Genomic DNA, 21,550 nt, shown 5'->3' on the forward strand with positions numbered 1-21,550 from the left:
CACTGGTAAGAACTCAATTCAAGACATTCTCACAGAGCAGGCAATATACTCCTCGACATCATTGCCACAGTGTGCTGTGGGTGCTCAGAGTTTAGAAGTGTGTGCCTTGGATCAAGGGAAGCTTGGGGTAGTACTTGGAGGAGAAAATCATAGTAGGTTAAAATGTAGGAGGAGGTGGTGGAGCCGCCGTCATTGAAGGTGTTCAGGAGGAGACTTGATGGGGTACTTGGTGCCATGGGTTAGCTGTTTGGGTGGGTTAGATTGGTTGATGGGTTGGACACGATGATCTTGAAGGTCTCTTCCAACCTGGTTTGGTTTATTCTAATAAAGGTTTATTTGACTCAATAAATCTCTTGAGTTGCAAACAGTTAATAGGGAGAGCATCAAAGGTCCTTTTTCCCTGTGTCTTCTGTTTTGACTGCCTTGACCTAGTTTGTTAACTTTTATTTTCTAATGGAATTAAGTGTTGTTAAGGTAGTTTGTTTGTCTTGGGATTCCAGATGAGTTGGTGTCTGTGTTTATCCTATATCCTGGGCCAAACTACAGCAATTCCTGTATGACCTGCTGATCCCCAGCAGAGAAGGGCAGTTGGGAAAAGAAGACTCATGAGTTAAAACAAAGGAAGTTTTAATGAAACAGCCAAGCTAATAGCAATGCCAATACAAAGTACACAAAGCTATACTCAGCCCAGCAAATGCAGTGGTCACAATAAATAGGAAAGCAGGCCTTAGGAGCAGGCACACAAGCAAGAGGCCCCTTCCTCAGCAAACTTTGCCTTTTATAAGAGGTGTGAGATTTATGGTCTGGAATGCACCCTTGAGCCAGCTCAGGTCAGCTGCCTTGGATGACTTGGAACTGCTAACAGCATGCAGCCCATGGCTGGCCTAGGATTCTGTCCTGGTGAAACCAGGACAGCTGGTTAAGTAGGTAATAGTGGCTAATGTGCTAATACTTTCTAATAGAAAAGGGAATGGGGGCCGCATCAGGATGCTATTGAAAGGGCATGCAGCTGAGGCTCATATCAAACCCTTTCTAACATTGGCCCTTGACTGATTAGTTGGGTGGAAAAGGAAAGCTTGTTCAGACTTGCTAACATTCTTTGTTTCATGTGCAGGCAGACCTTGCCTGTCTAGTTTTGCCTTCATAAAGGTGATTACCTCACACTCAAACTAAAAAGAAGCAACGATACTTAACAGCATTTAAACCTCAAAGAGAAGAACAGATTTATGGCTCCTTGTGTAATGTATCATTTCAGTCATCCAGAGCTGAACACTAGTTGTGGATTTTCATAAACTGCTAAGTTTATAGTCTCCCATGGTTAAAGGCTCTTCCTGTTGTGTTCACATGGCTATGTAAATTCTGTAACTGGGACATTTTGCTGCATATTTTGAGATTTGTGGCTTTTCTCATTTGTGTATGTACCAGACCAAGAAGAGAAATACAACTTTTTAGGCAGTCAGTTCTTGACTCAAGAAATTTTGGTGCAAAGTTCTACTTACAGCATTATTTCTCAAAAGACATGGTTTGTTATGCACTACTATTATTGTGACTATAGCTTAGCAGACAAGAATAAATAATGGCAATTTTTCATGAAATTAAGAGACCCTCAAATTAGAAAAGAGAGGAGAAGGCTTTGAGGAGGCCTTATTGTGGCCTTCCAGTATCTGAAGGGGGCCTACAAGTGGTGGCAAGGGACTTTTTAGGGTGTCAGGTATTGATACGACTAGGGGGAAGAGAGCAAAAGTAGAAGTGGGTAGATTCAGATTGGATGTTAGGAAGAAGCCCTTCACCATGAGGGTGGTGAGACACTGGACAAGTTGCCCAGGGAGGTGATAGAAGTCTCATCCCTGGAAGTTTTGAAGGCCAGGCTGGATGTGGCTCTGAGAAACCCAATCTAGTGTGAGGTGGTTCTGCCCATGGCAGGGGATTGGAACTAGATAATCCTTGAGGTCCCTTCCAGCCCTGACAATTCTATGAAAACCCTGTTTTGGCTAGAATCCTCCTATTAATATTCTTTTGCTACTTGTATTGTTTCTGTTAATCTGTTAATTTATCATGGACTTTATTGTTTGAGATCAGAAAACTTAATTTCAGCTTGCATCTTGTAATATATCTCTTTCTTGTTAAAAGACATCCTCTCCTTTCTTCCCTCCTGAAGGAAATGTGTGCGTAAAGTTATAAACCTGAAAGGAATTAAAGCAATTGTAGAAGTCTTCATTATCAGTAGATGACACAAGCTCTGTGTTTGTGCACCATTGGTATACAGAATTCCATTTTGGGTCTTGCTGTGTCAAGGCAGAGATTTGCATTTTAATGGAGAAAGCACTTAACAGGGCCCCTGTGACTGTGGGATTGTTGCTTAACAAAGGGACATTGTTCAGAGCATAGAGTATTTTGTTAAGAAACTGGTGGTAAAGTAGTGCAGGACAAGTCTGTGCTTTCTGTCGCTGCACAATGGGGTACCTGTGTATGTGCATGTTTGTCTCACACATGCGTCTCTTAAGCCTTACTGTTTGCTTTAGCAAAGCTGAATTGGACTGTGGTGTGTCGAACAGAAATTGCCTCAGTCCATGAGGGAAGTGGAAAACGCAGCTTCCACTGCACATCAAAGTGGGCACAGAGGCAGCTGGAGTATTCTGCAGAAAGGCACCCTGGGAGCTACAATTTCATCTCTCTTAACCTCAAAACAGGAGAATGGCTTTTAATTCCCTCTACTTCCTTTAACAGTCCCCAAATTCTTCCCTGTAGGCTCCAGTCTTTGATGTCTGCCTACCCTTATCTAGATTTTACTCTTTAGACTGTAATGTTTTTAGGGAAATGAGGCAGTTCCATTTTGAGGAAATGAGGCAAACCTTATCCTGCATTTGCATGGCTTTGGGAATGCTGTGTTAGTCTTCCACTTCTGGTCACCAGCTGGATAAGTAAAGCACATTGGCCCTGTGTTTTGGACTGTGCTGCATATAGGCCTTCAGTGAACTTATTTAGATGTTTCTGTGCAGAAGCAATGCTCCCATGCATATCTGTGGTTGCTTCACATTGATTTTTGAAGTCCTAAGGAGCCTTAATTGTAGACAAAGCAAGAGCATAGGTAGCAGCTGCTTTGTGTCAGGATTAAGCAGTTTCTTTGGTGAGAAAATAAGAGATTCTTGCTAGTCTCTTACTTTAATCAGGGTGCCACTTTTCCTCCCACTATGCTGAGTTAATATTTTAAGAGGACATGCTGAGTGTCTGAAACAGCTTAATACATAGACTGAATGCATGGAAAATCTGAGAGCAGAAAATAATGTGTACAGAGCTTTGAAGTGATTTTCGTTGGTCAAAACCTGTAGGAACTAAACACAAAAGGTGTTTGACTGCAGCTCTGAGACTGTCAGATGCACACACCAGTCTTTCATGGGTATGTTGCAGTTACTTATCCTTGTTTTCCCTAATATGATAAGCAATTGAGAATGAAAGTGCATTTTTCTCAGGGAACAGAAACATCTTCATAGCCATGTGAATGTTACTGCACCGTGTCAAAATTAGCAGTCTGAGTTTGTATCAGTGGAATTAATGTAACCAGTCAGGAAAACAATAATACACTGGGACAGTGAGTTATGTAGCTGCTTTGCTTGTAGAAGCTGCGTTATGCATTACAGTATAAAAACAGTTAAAATAGCACACCAAACATTATCAGTAGTCATTAATATAGTCCATTAAATCCATTGAATATTAATTTGCCCTCAAGTCAAGAGGTGCAGAAGTGAACAAGTGCATCAGTATTCTCAGCTTAATATAAGCTTCAGACTCTCATGAGGCAGCTCCTCTGCTTACATAAATTGATTAGAGGACTCCAAATGGCTGTCTGAGGATCTGCCCCACAGGATAGACTACATTGAAGGATTGTGTGCTCAGTCACAAATATTCAATGTCTTTAAGCTATAATTGTTGCTTAGAGTTTTCTCTTTTAGGTGTATACATTGTCACTCCTTACCAAATTATCTTCCAGCTTTCTGTATAAGAACTGATAGCAATAGTAAGGCACCTTGTGCAATCTTTCTTTACCTTTCTTCTATTAAAATCTTCACAGTTTTTTGTTGGGTTTTGGAGGTGGTTTGGTTTGGGAGTTGGTGTTTGTTGGGGTTTTTTTGCAGGTGTTTTTGTTTTGAAGATATTTTACTACAGTTTCATTATTGTTTGACACTGCTAAGTGAGGTTGGATTTTTCAGGGGTGGAAGGTATGGATACCACAGAGACATAATGTGAAGATGCTCAATACTTCACTATAAAGACAAAAAGAAGGACAGAAAATTTGGTTGGTTTTGGAAGAGAAGAAAAGGTGTTTTTTTATGAAGCTGAATTTCATACTTTATTGTGCCCTGCTACCCTTTTTAATATCCTTCATTATGATCTCCATGAATCTTAACGCTTAGAGGGAAACACATCCCAGCCTTGTCCTGGATTCCCACCTGGCACAGAGTTAATGCTAGGGGTGCCTGGTGCACAAAACACAGCTCTAGACAATCAGTGGTTTTCCAATCCACCTGCAGGTCTCATTCTCTTCCTCTGTGAAGACATCAGTGGCAAATTCATGGCCTCCAGAATAAGGCTTTAATGACAGCATCCAAATAATCTGTAGAGGCTGTATTTACATTACAGGGCAGATACTCTGCAAGGTGTCCCTCAATCTGGATTTCCAGTAAGGGTCTCTGGAAAGCCTCTTGGAGGGAAATGTAGAAGTGCATGTGAGAAGGAGCAATTGTGCCTACTGGTGGGTCCCCTCTGTGATCACTGAGAGTGGTCTAGACAGATGATAACTCTTTCCAGAAGGAAAATGGCCTCTGGAACACCAATCTTGAAACAATTTCCTGTGTAATCTTATTCTGTGTGCTTCCAGCTTTTAAAGTATTTTGAGTTGCTTTTGTGTATCTTTATCAGCTGGATTATTTTTAAAAGGGTAGAAGGCAGAGGTTTCCTGCTTTTATTCACTGTCACTGATCCTTTATCTTGCAGGCATTTGCACTGTAAAATACAGGAATATAGTGCTATCCAGTGAAAAGAAGGCTGATGGAGATAGTTCCTACAGAAAACCCACTCATTTTTGAACCTGTCACTAATATTGTGGCCTGACTGTTCAATTAATTTTCTTTTTCTGTAGTTTCCATTATCATTTTTATTTAATGTCCTGATGTTGTTGTTTTCTCCTAAATTCAGCTCCTTGTGCTGTAGGAGTGACATCAAATTCCTGCTGAAGACAGTGGATATGGTCCTATAAATTTATTTGGTGGATGAGGGCAGAAGGGAGATTTTGACATCGATCTTTATCAGCGTATCTCCCACAAGTAGCCTCCCATCTTTGTCTCATAAGTTGTTCCACGTGTTTAGCTGGAGACAAGAAGGTACTGACTTTGTGAGGAATGTGTGTTGGGTGGTGTAACTGCAAAGTAAAGTTTGCTGATGACACCAAGCTGTGTGGTGCAGCAGACATGCTGGAGGGAAGGGAGGCCATCCAGAGGGACCTTGACAGGCTGGAGAGGTGGGCACAAGCCAAGCTCATGAGGTTCAGTAAGAGCAAGTTCAGGGTCCTGCATCTGGGTCGAGGCAATCCCAGGCACAAATACAGGCTGGGCAGTGACTGGCTGGAAAGTAGCCCTGAGGAGAGAGACTTGGGGGTGCTGGTGGACAAAAAGCTCAACATGAGCTCTCAGTGTGCACTTGCAGCCCGCAAAGCCAATCAGATCCTGGGCTGCATCAGGAGAAGTGTGGCCAGCAGGTCGAGGGAGGTGATCCTCCCCCTCTACTCAGCCCTGGTGAGACCCCACCTGGAGTACTGTGTCCAGTTCTGGAGCCCCTATTACAAGAGGGATGTGGAGGTGCTGGAATGTGTCCAGAAAAGGGCCACAAGGATGATCAGAGGGCTGGAGCACCTCTCCTGTGAGGACAGACTGAAGGAGTTGGGGCTGTTCAGTCTGCAGAAGAGAAGGCTCCCAGGTGACCTAATTGTGGCCTTCCAGTATCTGAAGGGGGCCTACAGGAAGGCTGGGGAAGGACTTCTCAGGATCTCAGGTAGTGACAGGACTAGGGGGAATGGAATGAAGCTGGAGGTGGGGAGATTCAGGCTAGATGTGAGGAGGAGGTTCTTCACCCTGAGAGTGGTGAAGCCCTGGAATGGGTTGTCCAGGGAGGTGGTTGAGGCCCCGTCCCTGGGGGTGTTTAAGCCCAGGCTGGATGAGGCTCTGTCCAGCCTGATCTAGTGTGGGGTGTCCCTGCCCATGGCAGGGGGTTTGGAACTAGATGATCCTTGTGGTCCCTTCCAACCCTGAATGATACTATGATACTATGAAAGTAAACTGGCAGTATGCTAATGGCCAACACTGTTTTTACTACTTTGAGCTATAAAAAACAACAAAAAAAGCTGAGGATTCCAAACCCAAAGCAAAATAGCCTTTTGAGTGGAACTTGTGAACTTTGTGACTGGACATAGGGAGAAGTTGGTGAAATGTTTTGTTGCAGTCTGGAATGACTAACAGCCTCCCCAGACTGCAACACAAGTTTAGTGCTATGCTCTTTTCTCTCACTTTCTTGAGTCTCTGCTCATAGATGCTTAGGAAATGTAGAATAATTCATCTAAGGCAGGAGGAATTAGTGTGGTTTAAAACTGCCAACTGGGAAATAAGAATCAGGCCTGTAACTGCAGGTTGAAGGGAAAAAGAGGTAGGATCTGGGGAGATGGGAAAGATGCTGCGTAAGAAGGTCAGATTGCAATGGATTTGAGTTCTGATGGAAACAGCAAAACACATTGGTGCATTGCCTAGCACCACAGAGTGCTAGCACGTTGCAGGTGGATTTCTGTACTTTACTACAGCAAAATACATCTGGCACAATTAGCTCCATGTAAAACAAAACAACATACTTGGAGCATATTCTCCAGGTTTGTCATGTTCAGATATTGGGGGGGTGGGGTGTGTGTCAGCATGGAGTACCTCCTCAGTGCTGGGAACAGAGCCTGCATCAAGCTGCAAACCCCACTTTGAACATGGAGCTTGGCTTCTTTATTGGCAGCCTCTGTTTCTGTATTGTTCTAAAATGTATCGGGAGAAGAAGGAGCATATCTGCAGTGCCAGAAAGCAAAAGTAACAGGTCATTTGAACCACAATGAACATGTATCTAAATAGAGCAATACCTTACAGAAAGTTGGCCATTGCCCCAGACAGATCATTTTGGAATCTGAAATACAGAGGAGTAGTAACTAAGCAACAGATTAGCTGGTGGGACTTGGATCACCTAAGGAGGCTGATGGAAGAGTCCCCAGGTGAAGAGGATGGTGATTATAAAACAAAAGTGCTTGCAGCAGGGAGGTTTGGAAAGAAAACCTAACTTTAAAATGGGGAAACTGGTTCCCTTTCATCAAGAAAAGTTGTCTTGAACCTCTCACCTAGTCCCAAAGAGTGCTGAAATATGGAAGGGGTAGTAAGTCACGTGAGCAGCTGTCATTTCATGGGTATCTGTATCTTTCATGCTACTGCTTTAGGTAAAAAGTCTGACTCCCTGAAAAATTTAGACACTCTCTGAGCTTTAACTTGTTCCCTTATGCATAAGATTGAAGCTCTTGCTAAATTAATGCCTAAGGAATTATGGGCCCTCAGAAGCCAGCGCTGTTCCTGGGGCTTCATACTGCACCCCTGGCAAGGTTATAGGTAAGCAGTTTCTATCCAGCAAGAACACTGGAGATAGGAACTGGAGTTTTTGCAGACAAAAATTATACCAGAGGCCCCAAAGCACATAGATGTGGCTGTCCATCAGGCAGGATATAATCAAGGTCAGATAGGTGTAGATAGGTAAGAACTCCAGGTTTCAGAAAAGGATCTCTCATTGGTTGGTTGTTGATTAATACCACACATTTCAGCTTCAGGATTTTGGTGTGGGGTTTTTTGGGTTGTGTTTGGGTTTTTTTGTTGTGGTGTTAGGGTTTTTTTTTCTAATTATTCTTACCTCAGAATACAAGAGGAGTGAAAAAAAAAAACAACATTTGATGTCTGTATTTGCCAGAATCTTTTCCTACAAGTCTGCTAGAATAAAACCGCCACAAGATATTCTCTATGCTGTGAGTCTGAGTAGAAGATAACCTACTTTTCTTCACTGTAGAAATTGTCCAGTGCTAATTTTGGGGGGGTTGGGCAACAACACCACAATGGTAAGCTACAGAATTGAGGATTTGTGGTTGGAACGATCCTTGAGGTCTCTTCCAACCTTAGCGATACTGTGATACTGTGAAAGCTGCAACTCGGAGAGGAACCTGGGAGTATTGGTTGACAGTTGATTAAATGAGTTAGCCCAGGTGGCCAAGAAAGCCAGTGGCATCCTGGCTTCTATTAGAAATATCAGGAGGTGATCATCCCCCTGTACTCGGCACTGGTGAGGCCACACCTCGAGTACTGTATTCAGTTCTGGGCCACTCACTATAGGAAGGACATTGAGGTGCTGGAGCATGTTCAGGGCAGCAAGGCTGATGAAGGGCCTGGAGCACCTGGCTTATGAGGAGTGTCTGAGGCAGCTGAGGTTGTTCAGTCTGGAGAAGAGAAAGCTGAGGGGTCTGCCTGAAGGGAGGCTGGAGCGAGGAGGGGGCAGCCTCTTCTCCTTGGTGGCAGGTGACAGGACCAGAGGACACGGTTTCAAGCTGCAGCAGGGAAGGTTCAGGCTAGATGCAAGGAAATATTTCCTCACAAAGAGGGTTCTCAGACATTGGAATGGTCTGCCCAGGGCAGTGGTGGAGTCACAGTCCCTGGAAGTGTTTAAGCAGCATGTGGACCTGGCACTTAAAGACATGGGTTCAGATTGACCCTAAAGTGGGTCAAAGAGTAGACTGGATGATCTTTGAGATCTCTTCCAACCTTGGTGATTCTGTGATTCTGTGTCTGAGGATACATGGTATTTTAAGTTGTGATATCTATACTCACATGGACTAATTTGTCAGAAAGCTGCAAGGAAAAGCATAATTGTATTACAGAGATTGGCACCCTTTGTAGATAGTTTGTGAAACAAAAGGTTTACCAAAATAATTTCTCTGACCAGGTTTTTTTTCCCTCTGAATATGTAGAAGATTGCCTGAAAATCTACTGGGCTGGTGAATGATATTCTGCTGTTTTGATTAGATAAGAGACCTTTAAGGTATAAAACATGAAAGAAGAGAGAGCTTATTCCCTAAAAATCTCTCTGTGTTGGTTTCAATAGGTTTCTCCTTAGTTACTTGCTTGCTTTTTAACACAATGGGTGTATAGTTTGGGTGGGAAATTTGGGATACACAATCCTTCACTGAGAACTGTGAGGACAAATTCTTCATGGAGGCACAGGAGCCTCTCCATGAGCCCTTTCTCTTCTAATACTTTGGAGTTCTGCAGAGCTCTAGTTTCCATGAGTTTGTTTGTTTTTCTTATAGTAACAAAAGCAATTTGGATGTTGCCTATTTTTTCTAAGCGGGGCATTTTCATCTTAACCATTGGTAATGCTTTATGTAAAACAATCCAAATGTTAAACTGGTGGGGGAAAAAAAGGGAAATCTAAATATCTTGACTGATTAAACAACCAAACAGAGGGAGCAAAACAAAGTGAAATATGAAAATGTAAAAGAAGGCTGTCCCTAAAGCTTGAAAATTGCCTATTTCAGTAAATTAGAATGAAGTCATAGTCACCATTTCAGTATGTGGAGAAGGGTTGTGATGAACACCACCATAATATTTTTGTGAAATGATCTCTTCAGATAACATTTCTGTCCCTGAAATACGAATCTTTTGTGCTTACTTTGGCAATTGTTTGTCTACTACAATGTAGAAGTAGTATTACTTTAAGTACTAGAACTTCTCCCTAGAAACACCAATGGCTCATTACAGAAGGAAGGTTGTCATTCATCCGCTAAGATTTTAATTGACTCAATAAATAACCTTCCTGAGCTTCTGTACTGGAGGACTGCTGAAGTATAAAACCTCAGTTCTGTCTCCTGTGTTTAATAATTTCTTATTAGACAGTGAGTTGGGGGGGGGGGGTGGTGGTATGTGTGTTCATCTTTTATCTCATCCTTCTCTGAAGTATTTTATTGCCTTTTTTTCTTGTTCACTTCAAAGACATATGTAGGACACAGACAACCCTGTGGGTTCCAAAACTGTGCAGCCTGAACTGCATAGGAGAGAGGGATGACTTTTATTTCTGGGTTTTCATACTTTGCCTTCTGGGAAGGGAAAATGATTTGAGGTGTGCCCTTTGGCCTATGGAGTATGGTTCCATGATTTGCGTTTTGAAAGTATCTTGGGGAGTTGACTCGTAAAGATTTGGGGAAGAAGATCCTTGTCCTGGGTTACCAGTCTGCTCTAACCAGCAAGCCCCACACACAGATTGGAAGCAGAGGTGTCCTGGTTTCACAATCCGCCTTCCAAGTAAAGCACACACGCAGATGGGAAGGAAAGTAACTTTAAAAAACCTGGGTTGAGATAAGGAGCTTAATTAGATGATACTGTTAACAATTACCTTAGCATAGCAAAAGCAATAGCAGCAGCAGAAGCCAGCAATAAATTGTTTCCCCCCTGCAGCCCAAGCATGCAGCAGCCAGCACAGTGGAGACCAGTGAAGACCACCACCCCAAACATGGAAACTGGAAGCACCAACCAGAACAGGTAGCCTCTCATGTTACAATCTGAACTTCAAGAACTTCAAGCCCCATAATACTTTGTCCCAGCCAGCACTTCCATTTTGAAGCTCTCATGATGTCAGCATGATACTGAATACACATCCACAGATTCAGCTCAACCCATGATAATCCCAAGGAAGAGAATGTGCTTGTATTGCAGTTATTTTCCTTCTAGATATGCCAAAGCATCATCATTGTTCCCGAAATTATTTTTAGTGAAGTGTCAACATTTAACTTGTCTTACCTTTCAGCTGGCAAACATAGGTAATGTTTGTGTTCTCTTGGTATTTCTATTACATCCTTTGTACAAAGCACTTGCATGACTCCAGATTTTGCTGTGCTGAAAGAGCAGCATCCTATTTGAATTGCTAGTGAAGAAGTAGTGGAGTCAGCTGGGTTCTGCCTAGTACTCATGAGCTGGTTTTCATTTACTAAACCTGGCCTCATCTAAACTAGAATAAACATAAGAGAAGTAGTCTGCAAGCACCCCAAAGTTTGAAACATTGGCAAGTCGCTCATGGAACACTCAGCTGCAGGCATGACCAAGTGTCACAGCCACATATCTTGTCTTGATGGTTTGTTTGGATTTTTTTTGCCATGCATGGTATTTTTGCTGTATGTTTTTTGCTGCTTGCTATTTCAGCATGAGTTGGCTAAAACTTGGTGTTCCACAGTGTAGTAAGCCAATGAGTTCATGATTTGAACCCGAGGTCCTTATTCCTCTTAGTTTCTAGCTTTCTCTTCTTTCAGTCTGTCCTGCCTACTTAGCAGCTCAGGGAAAGGCAGGCTAGAGATTTGTAGCAGTTTGGGCTGGGTGCCCCCTGCTGCGTTCGTATGAGGGATGCCTCCTATGTCCCAAAAAGAGTCCAGCCCAGTGGGTGGACACAGGAAGCCAGGTATTTCATCCCATAATACCCTGCTCCCCTGTAAGATCCTAGCAGGGGTCCAGGCACTTCCTCTTTTCTTCCCTCACTGCCACATGGTAACTGGGGAGAGATGTCTCCCAGCCTTGGGCCTGGTTAGGCCCAAGGCCGGGGGAATGTGCAGTCTCAGATCTGGCCAGTTGAGATTAGCCTAGCAGTGGAAGGTGGGGGGGAAGAAGGAGCCCTGGCAGGCTTGGGTATACCCTCAGGTGGGGATGGGATATTTCTGGGTGTGCTTTAGGATCTCTCTTGTCACTGCGCTTCTGGCTCTCTGTTAACATTTACCGCTTTCCATTTAAACTTTCCACTACCTTTGCAATCTGTTTGAGTCTCATTTTTTGCCTGTGGTGGGGAGGGGGTCTGCCTCAACCCATCATAAGATTGAGCAAATTGCAGGTTTCACGATAATCTGTCATGTGATGGCCTATTTTTCAGGAATGGTTTGTTAAAGTGATGTGTTTGGTCTTGTGCCTGATGGCACTTAAGTATGCTGTTAATTTATTTTGTTGTTGCTGTTGTTCTTGGGTTGCTCAGTGCTCAGCGATGCACCAAATCAGCCAAAGCTCATGGGCAAATTAACCCTTCAAGCGTTTTTAGCGGGAAGGGAAACACCACTACGAAATACACTTGGACTGTGCTGGTTTTCCTGTCCTTTAAACTGTAATTCCCTTGCAATAGCATTGTCTTTTCTGCAAGGTGTCTTTTTTAATTAAAAAATAAATAATTTGAATTTTTAGGTTTCTTATTTGCCCATTCCTCTTCAGCAAAGTTAAATCTCTCAATGCTTCACCACTGCCTGCTGTGACAATAAATAATCTCTCTTCAGCATTAGACGTCACTTAAAAGTGGTTTCCACCCTCCCTGATAAACCTCAACAAGATTTCTAAACTTCCACAGCCTTGTACATTGCTATGAGGGCTTTTTAAATGTACTGAGGGCTTTTTTCAGTGAAACATGAATATCAAAGATTTGCCCATCAGAGGAACTGAGTGTCAGAGTTTATACGTTGTTAGATTGCCACAAAAGGAATGGACACTGTAACAGAGAAACAAAGAGACAGGGAAGGACACTCTGCAGTCTGTTGAAAAACAATACCAGAGTGCTATGGGCAGCAGGTTAGTGCCATATCTTTCTCTTTTTATTCCTGCCTCTTAGGATAACCACATGTAATAAGAGGTCAGCCATCACAAGTGAGTTTGAAGTGGTAGTTGGTAGCAGCAGTCCATGCATTTGAAACCCTTTCCTTCCTCCATAGATGTGTTTTTATAGGTCCATGTTACAGATCTTTAGATTCAGACATTCTTCCTACGCTGCTACACATATTTGGATGAAAAATAGGCTTTAGAGGTTTGTGTGAAGTATGATAGTCCCTTTGAGGTTGGCATACATTTTACTACACGTGAAAATCTGCCCCAAGAGTGTTATCCTGCATGCACACATTGCAGCAGAGTGTATGCAACACAAATGGTAGAATTCCCGGGGGGGGGAATAAAACGGGACTCCTTTTATAACTACCTGCTACTGTTCTTCCCATATGCTGCTGGGATCTTTCCAGCTCCTGAGCTCTTTTAAAGTCACCCAGACTTTGCACTTAATAGCTATGTTCTGTGTGCTGCTGGGGGAGAGGAGGAGGCAAATGAGTTAGTTAGAATTTGCTGTACGTAATGTTAGGGATAAACAAAAACTCTCTTAAAAACCCTAAAGTTAGAAGGTAGAATCCGATTGCTTAGTAATTCTAGCATCTCTGCTTGCTTATATTGCTTTTCTGTTACACAGTGTTGTGTTATTGATAGTAGTGGCTACAAGGTGTCTGAGAGCAGGATGGCAGCAGGAAGAAAAAAGCAATGCACTAATGTATTACATCCCAGGTTCGTTAGCATCTTGTTTTACTCTAATGCAGCAGATTTGTCTGCCAAATGCAAAACCTGGCCCATTGCTCTGAATCATAAAGCTGAGTAACAAAGCCTCTGCATCCTGACTGTGAATTAGAGAACTGTAGGGACAGCAAAGGTAATAACAGGAGACAGACATTATGGTTATTAAAGAATGTGATACTCTAGGAAACCATATGCTGACTGTTCGGTGAAGTCACAGAACTGTCAGGGGTGGAAGGGACCTAGGGATCATCTAGTTCCAACCCCCCTGCCATGGGCAGGGTCACCTCACACTACAGCAGGTTGCTCAGAGCCACATCCAGCCTGGCCTTAAAATCTTCCAGGGATGCAGCTTCCACCACCTCCCTGGGCAACCTGTTCCAGTGTCTCACCACCCTTATGGTGAAAAACTTTTCTGACATCTAATCTGAATCTCCCCTCCTCTAGCTTGGATCCATTCCCCCTGGTCCTACCACTACCTAACACCCTAAAAAGTCCTTCACCAGCTTTCTTGTAGGCCCCCCTCAGATACTGAGTCACTTCCCCTTTTTTCTCTCTCACTTTATAGTCCCTTTGTGCCTTGCCTCTTGTTTATTGTTCCTTTCTGGTCTTGAGAACTGAAAGTGCTCCCTGGAAAAGTAGTATTTGAGATCTATATTCATATCAAGTTCTAATCTGATAACAGCTGCTTTTAAAATGACTGTCAAATGCATTTTTAGTGAGCTGTGCTGGCTAAGCATTTTCTAATAGTGATGTCAGTAGCATAAAAGAAGGCTGATTTCCAGAGTCTGATTGGTTCTCCCCCTGCAACTGAGAACTAAAAATACTGCAGATGTTTTTATCAGAAATTACATAAATTGGTGTCTTAAAGTTATAATTTGTCTTTATGTCTCACTTGCCCTCCTGAAGCAGACCTCAGCACATTATGTGATCAAAAGTAATTTTCATCAGTTTTAGCAGGTACCTCAGTATCACAGTATAACTAAGGTTGGAAGAGACCTCGAGGATCATCGACTCCAACCTATCAACACAGACCCCATGACTAGACCATGGCACCAAGTGCCACGTCCAATCCCCTCTTGAACGCCTCCTGTTGGCTTCCTGCAGGTAGCAGCTAATTGTGTTTCAGTCATCAGTCAGGGAACACATTTCTTTCAGATTTATGCAAAATGCTTATATTTGTTTAACCTTTCCTGAGGTGTGACACATATTATGGTATATAGCACACAGCTCAGTGCATTATGCTGTTTAACCTGCAGAATTCTGAGCAGATACAGCGCCGCAGGTAACATATTTAGATGCTTATTGGGTTTATGTGGAAAGCAGCTACAGTTGATGGTAGGCTGTGGTAAAAAACAAAATAAATAAATAAATGCAAAGCCTTAAATCAAGAAGGATGCTTTCAGCTAGAGGCAGAAACCACACACCACCGCAGGTTTCACAGTAGGTCACCAAGAGTCAAAGTACGTATGGCCCCTGGTTAAAATCACATAGATCTGCTCTCAAAAAGACTCTCAAAGGACAGGTTTCTTCTCACTGCTTGTTAGTTGCTATTCACAGAGTGAACAAAAGTAAGAGGACTAGGTATTTTTCTTAAGATAGGGAAGCATGCTAGAGAGAAATATAAAAATTAGGAAAAATAAACCCTTATTCTTTTTCAGTGGCATCTTCTGTGAACTCACATTCCATGTTGTACGATTCTTTGCTGAAACATTAGGAGTTTCCCTCTGCAGCAATGTTCCAGTGAAACACAATGGTACTTTGTGTTGCATAACAGATCATTGAAAATAGTTTTGTTTTGCTGCATTGCAAGTGCCTTGGTTTGATTTTTTTCTTTTCTTTTCTTTTTTTTTTGTTACTATGTTTTTAAAGTAGCTTTGGTATTCTTTTTCTCTGTTGCCACCTTCTCTCCTGTTTGCAAGTCTGAATTGTCAGAGGGCTCATAAAATCCATAAAGATGAACTTCCTATTGTTTGCATGCTGCATGCAAAATAGACCCAAATTAGACTGTTGGGGTTTGGGTTTTTCCCCTCTTTTAGCTGTTTTCTGTACATGAAGGATGTGTTTCTGAGGCAGTGCAATGTAGTTTGAAAGCAGTAAATTTATAGCCATCAGATAAAACCTAGTGGTGCCAGAATATGTGAAAGCAGCAAAGCATCTTAAAGGAAGATTATTTGAAGGCGGTAGTGTAGAGGTCACTGATCAAATGCATAGGTTATCTTTCTCAGAGACAGAAGAAAGTTCACTTAAACTGGTATCCAGAGCAGCTTTGCAGCCTGTTATCAGGTCCTGACACTTGCATACAGAATGAAATACAATAGCATCTCCGCTTTACAAAAAAGATGAAGTCTTTAGCAGAGCCTGTCTTGTGGTTTGCTTTTTCTTGTGTTGACTACAGTGTCACCATCCTTCAGTTTATACATCAAGATGTACAGGAACTAAAACAGCAATGCAGAATGGCCAAAGTCCCAGCAACTGTTTTCTAAGAGTTCAATCTGAAAGCCAATGCATGCACCAAGTTTGGATTTGTTCAGACTTAAACAAAATGAGAGAAGGACCTTGGCTGGCCTTTGAGAACAAAATTCTGCAGAGGCTGCTTATTTATCCGATTGACTTGGGGTGTAAGGAACATGATACATGTTTCAGAGGGAAAATTGTGGTTTACCTGTTTTCCTGCTTTTGTTTCTCAGAATATGCCTAATTTTACCACATGCTGTAACCAATGTTTTCACCACAGAAGGAATGTTTCACTAGACAATTTTTTGCTGGCGTGTGTATATGTGCAGCCTGAGAACACCAGCTTTTGAACTGACACAGTTGAGTGCAGTACAGATAATAACTGCTATTTCAGCTACTGTTCTCATTCTGTATCTTAGCTGTTGTTAAGATGTTTTTAAGAACATGAATATAAAAACCCGTATCTGGAAACTCTGCACATTTAGGCACTTTATCCCACTCCCCTGGTTTCTCTGAAAGGATAAAAAAATCAGGGCATGCAGCAGGATCAAGTTGCCAGAGAGCTTAAAAATTTCTGTGAGGAGCAGCACCTAAAATGGAGTTCTTCTGGTACAAGATACAGCATCAGCTTTACACATTAAAGTAGCGGTGTGCAGTGTATACATAGAATATGGGGTGGAAAATGAGGAACAATTGATTGATGCTGGAGAGTTAGAGCCCACGATAAATCATCGTTGTTCTGCCAGTAGCATATATGCAAATATCTTTGACTTGAGCCCATGATGTACTTCCACAGAATCTGGAGCCTGGGGCTTTGAAACACCCCATACTGAAAGACTACATCTTCGTTCCCTCAGCCAGATCATGTTTGCCCTTCTTACACTGGAAAGGGCTTCAAAGACTCTGTCTGTAGTCATGTTTGATGCATTTAATCAATGCCTTCTCTCTATCCTCTTCTTTTCCTTCCAGGTAGAATTGTTTATTATTTCAGTGGCCCAAACCCCTGCTGAATGCTACTTATTTACTCTTCTTTTTTAAAGCATAAACTGTTGAGTTGTGCTAATCTTAAATTTTCCCCAAGTGTAGCTCTAACTGGTCTTATTGCCTGTCTACCAGTCAGGCACTGAAAATGCTCTTTCTCTTAAGCTGAAGAATCGCTATACTAGGTAAAGCAGTTTTGTTCTATTACAGGGTGAGTTTTGGAGATGCTAGGGGATTAGATTAAGCTATGCTGGACAGCAGCTTCTTGAGAATTGTCATGAACTGATGGGAGGAATCATTCACTGTGGGATGGCTGATGCTGAGGGTGACACAGCTTGAAAAGCTTTAGAAACCAATGTTATGCCACAGATGTCCCTTTTTACAGGGGTAAACTGATTTAATGTGGTGAGTGGTTAGCCAGCAGCTAAGCACCCACACAACTGTTCACTCACGCACACCCTGAGTGGGATGACAGTGCAAATAGTAAGAGCTGAAGCAAGAAAACTCATTGGTTGAGAAAAATACAGTTTAGTATGTGAGGGAAAGAGGGGGAACAAACAAGAGAAGCAAAGGAAATTGTTCACCACCTCCTGCAGGCAGACTGATGCCCAGCCAGTCTCCTAACAACCACCTTGAAAGCCAAAAAGCTCACCCTCTTCTTCATCTCTTTTTATTGCTGAGCATGCCAGTAGGTGGGGGGTTGTGTCCCCTTCCAGCTTGCCCACCTCAGCCTGTTTGCTGGGAGGGGAACAGAGGAGGAAAAAGAGAAGACCTTGAGGCTCTACACACACTATTCAACTGTAAGCAAAACATGGGTCTGTTATCAACACTGTTTAAGTGACAAATCCACAACTCAGCACCACGGGGGCTGCTATAAGGAAAGTTAGCTCCATTCCAACAAGACTCAGTACATCTATATTTATAAATCCTGTTCAGAATCCCATGGGAAATCCTTATGGAAAGAGTTCTTCATCTCACAGCGTGCACAAGCCCGACATGTTGCTTAATGAATCTTCCACCTCTTCTCTCTGCTTCTAGCTGGTCTGCTGAGGGAGCAGTAATTTAGTAACTGCACTGAAAGTTCAAGCACTGTAATTGTCATCAAGTTGAAAGAGAAGCTTTTGGGGGCATGCTAATGATTTTGGCCAGGAAAAAAAAAAGCAAGAAAAAATCTTATCCTAGTAGACTGAAAAATTAACCTTTTGGTGAGATGGAAGAGCTTTTGTGGAGCTCGCAGTGATTACACAGCCTGTCAAACAGCAGTGGATATTTTATTCAGCAGAATCTGTACTCTATAAAGTCTTTCAAAAAGTCGTGTGGGTGTGTGAAAAGTGAAGCAACAAGAATTGTTGGTAAAGGAGAAATGAGCTAAAATGAGTCTGAGGAGGAATTTTGGTGTTGAATGCTCAGAAGGAAAAATCTCTTGATACTCAGTAGTTAGAGAACAGCACAAATGCTTGGAAGAGAGAAAGTGAACGCAAGCTCTTCAACTAGAGCTTGCAGTGATCTGATTTTAAGGAAACATTTATGTATATGCCAGTCCCTTTTTCTTTCTCCTGCAGTAAAGTCTTTCTCTCAAATCTGTAGTCATGCAGACTGTGTGATAAGAAATGGACACTTAAAACACATACACATCTATGGTTATTAACACACCAAGCTTTTACTTAGTTTGTTTTGTTTCTCAGAGGTGGTGAATTTGTACAAAAGGGGAGTTGTTGTTTGTTGTTTTTTCTTGTTCCCCAGAAGTTCAGTTACAAGGAGGAGTTTAAATGGTGTTGCAGAAAGTTTACTGTGATTTAATAGACAGGCATACAAAGTAAGTGTGAAGTTAGAGTTACGATGCAAATTGGAATCAGTTCAGGGATGCTAGCTGGCTGCTAGGCAGTGCAGTAGATGTGCTTGTAATGAAGTTCAAGGCAGACATGCAAATGAAATGGTTTAATAAGAGAACTCAGGAGGCAATTTCTTTAAAATGAGAGTAGATTACTTCAAATGAAGCAGTTCTTTTTACACTTATGAGAATATCTGAGCCCAAGCTGGGTATTCATTGATATTTTCATTTGTTTATTTTCTTAATATACTGCAAATCATCTGTTTCTGTCATACGTTTACTGCAGACTGATTCCAGAATCATTAGGTTTTGGCAGTGGAGCATTTCATGTCTCATTTCTTTTATTCTATGTAGTCATCTATCTTGGTAGTTGTGTGCATTCCCATACTTTCAGCACGCTGGCATGGCAATTCTAACACTTTGTTATCTTGTAGTACTGCAGAAAATATGGTAGCTGTTGGGAATTCTGGCAAACTTACATGCAGAAGGAATTATGGAAATTATTGTGAATGTCACAATATTACTTTTACTGTCATTTTGTATCCTTGCTCAGTTCTAATTTGTTAGGATTGGTTTAATCAGAACATAAGTCTGCTTGTCCATTAGATCATGAGGTGCTTCTGATTGGAACTAGTGTGAACAAAGCAGAAGTTGGCTGATTAAACTGAAACCACTTTGATTTATCTGTATGGATTTATGACCTAAAATGAGAAGTCTATGCTCTGGGAAAGATGATGCTGCAATTTCACACAAGGGGAATGTGCTTTTGAAGGAAAATCATGTGTACTGCGGAGAATGGTTTGGGTCAGAAGGGAATTTTAAAGATCATCTGATCCCACCTCCTTGCCATGGGCAGGGATATCTTCCATTAGATCATGTTTCTCAAAGCCCCATCCAATCTGACCCTGAATACTTGCACGTGTTAGATGCATAATGGATATACACTGAGGCATAATGGGGCAGGGGTCATATGTTGAAGAAGTGACAACACTACTGCATTGTCTGTAAGTGCAGACACCTGGTAAAAAGCCATATGGTGCAAGCAGCTGCATATGAGACTAGAAAGGCTTGAGGAGTTTGCAGTAAGTTTCATGCTGCTCTGAGAAGTCACTTTGAGCAGTGGAGCAATGTTACTTTTTGTTCATAGAATGAGCAGCTTCATTCAGTTACTGATCTCAAATACTCATTCTTTTTGCAGTCTGATTTCTGTGGCACACACAGGTTTGGGTCAGTTGCTTCTTGCTCACCTGACTAATGAATGTTAATGGAACTGTGGATGCTGTTGTCTTGTATTGATATCATAAGGCCTTAATAAGGTGTGGAACACTGAAAGGAGATCATAGCAAACATAGCACTGGCCAGCATCAGTGAGGAAAAACACCTGGAATTTTCTATACCTGTGAGCCAATAGAGAAGGTTTTTCTAACTTATTTCTGGGTGCTGGATGTGCTGATCCATGATCAGAGGGCTGGAGCACCTCTCCTATGAGGAAGTTTGGTCTGTTCAGCCTGGAGAGGAGAAGGCTTCAGGGTGACCTGAAGCAAACTTCCTGCACCTAAAGGGGACCTACAGAAAAGCTAGTGAGGGACTGTTTGTAAGGGCTTGTTATGATAGGACAAGGGGCAATGGATTTAAACTATAGCAGGTTAGATTAAACACTAGGAAGAACTTTCTTACTATTAAGAGTGGTGAGACACTGGAAAAGGTTGCCCAGAGAAGCTGTTGATGCCCTGTCCCTGAAAGTGTTTAAGTCCAGGCTGGATGAGGCTTTGAAAAATCTGGTCTAATAGAAGGTGTCCCTGCCCATGGCAACAGGGTTGGAACTAGATGACCTTTAAGGCCCCTTCCAACTCAAGCCTTTCTATGATCTCTCTAGCTCAACAATGCTATATGTGCAGCTGCTGGACAGAGTCTGACATGTGTGAGTCAAAGGAGGTGTGTAGAGCTGAGGCCGGGACGGCGGGGGGTACACATGCTCCCTCATCCATTGTGAAGCAGACAAGAAAGGATCTGAGGCCCACCGTATACAGCAGCATGGAGTATATTGGGGTTGGTTTAGCCATGCTCTTTGAGAAGGTAGAGAGCATTGCAAGTCACACAGCTTGCTCTGACAAATGGTGAGTGGAAGAAGGCAGCAGCTTTGGCTGGCAGGGTAATTATGCTGTTCTTGGATACAGACAAGGCTTGCCTAGGCCAGGAGGCCACTTTCAAGTGGCTGTCCAGCCCACTCTGCTTTAAAATTGCCCTCTGTTTCAGCATCCCCTCTTGAACACCTCCAGGGACAGTGACTCCACCAGCTCCCTGGGCAGCACACTCCAATGGCTAACAACTCTCTCTGTGAAGAACTTTCTCCTCACCTACAACCTAAACTTCCCCTGGCACAGCTTGAGACTGTGTCTTCTTGTTCTGGTGCTGGTTGCCTGGGAGAAGAGACCAACCCCCTCCTGGCTGCAACCACCCCTCAGGTAGTTGTAGAGAGCAATGAGGTCTCCCCTGAGCCTCCTCTTCTCCAGGCTAAACAATCCCAGCTCCCTCAGCCTCTCCTCATAGGGCTTGTGCTCAAGGCCTCTCCCCAGCCTTGTTGCCCTTCTCTGGACACATTCAAGTCTCTCAATGTCCTTCTTAAACTGAGGGGCCCAGAACTGGACACAGGACTCAAGGTGTGTGGCCTAACCAGTGCTGAGTACAGGGGTAGAATGACTTCCCTGCTCCCTGGAGGTGTTCAAGAGGGGATTAGACGTGGCACTTGGTGCCATGGTCTGGTCATGAGGTGTTGGGTGACAGGTTGGACTTGATGATCTTTGAGGTCTCTTCCAACCTTATTGAG

At 42.7% G+C, this 21,550-nt stretch overlaps 1 protein-coding gene across 5 annotated transcripts in view; it reads left to right on the top strand.

The window, feature by feature from the left end:
* BANK1 (B cell scaffold protein with ankyrin repeats 1) overlaps positions 1 to 21,550 on the top strand; it is a 177,887-nt gene that overhangs the window by 118,094 nt on the left and 38,243 nt on the right. For 4 of the 5 annotated variants that reach the window (XR_010987181.1, XM_068136822.1, XM_068136825.1 and 1 more), the window contains one exon: positions 10,560 to 10,643. The exons of the other annotated variant lie outside the window; for it this stretch is intronic. Coding sequence is in view for 3 of the 4 variants with exons in the window: in XM_068136822.1 (XP_067992923.1) it covers positions 10,560 to 10,643 (84 nt within the window). In the remaining variant the exon portion in view is untranslated. The remainder of the gene's footprint in view (positions 1 to 10,559; positions 10,644 to 21,550) is intronic. 5 annotated transcript variants of the gene reach the window in all.

This window comes from Melanerpes formicivorus, unplaced genomic scaffold (genome assembly GCF_026170545.1).
Source record: "Melanerpes formicivorus ecotype bairdi unplaced genomic scaffold, bMelFor1.0.p_v2 SCAF_4, whole genome shotgun sequence".
NCBI lineage: Eukaryota > Metazoa > Chordata > Aves > Piciformes > Picidae > Melanerpes > Melanerpes formicivorus.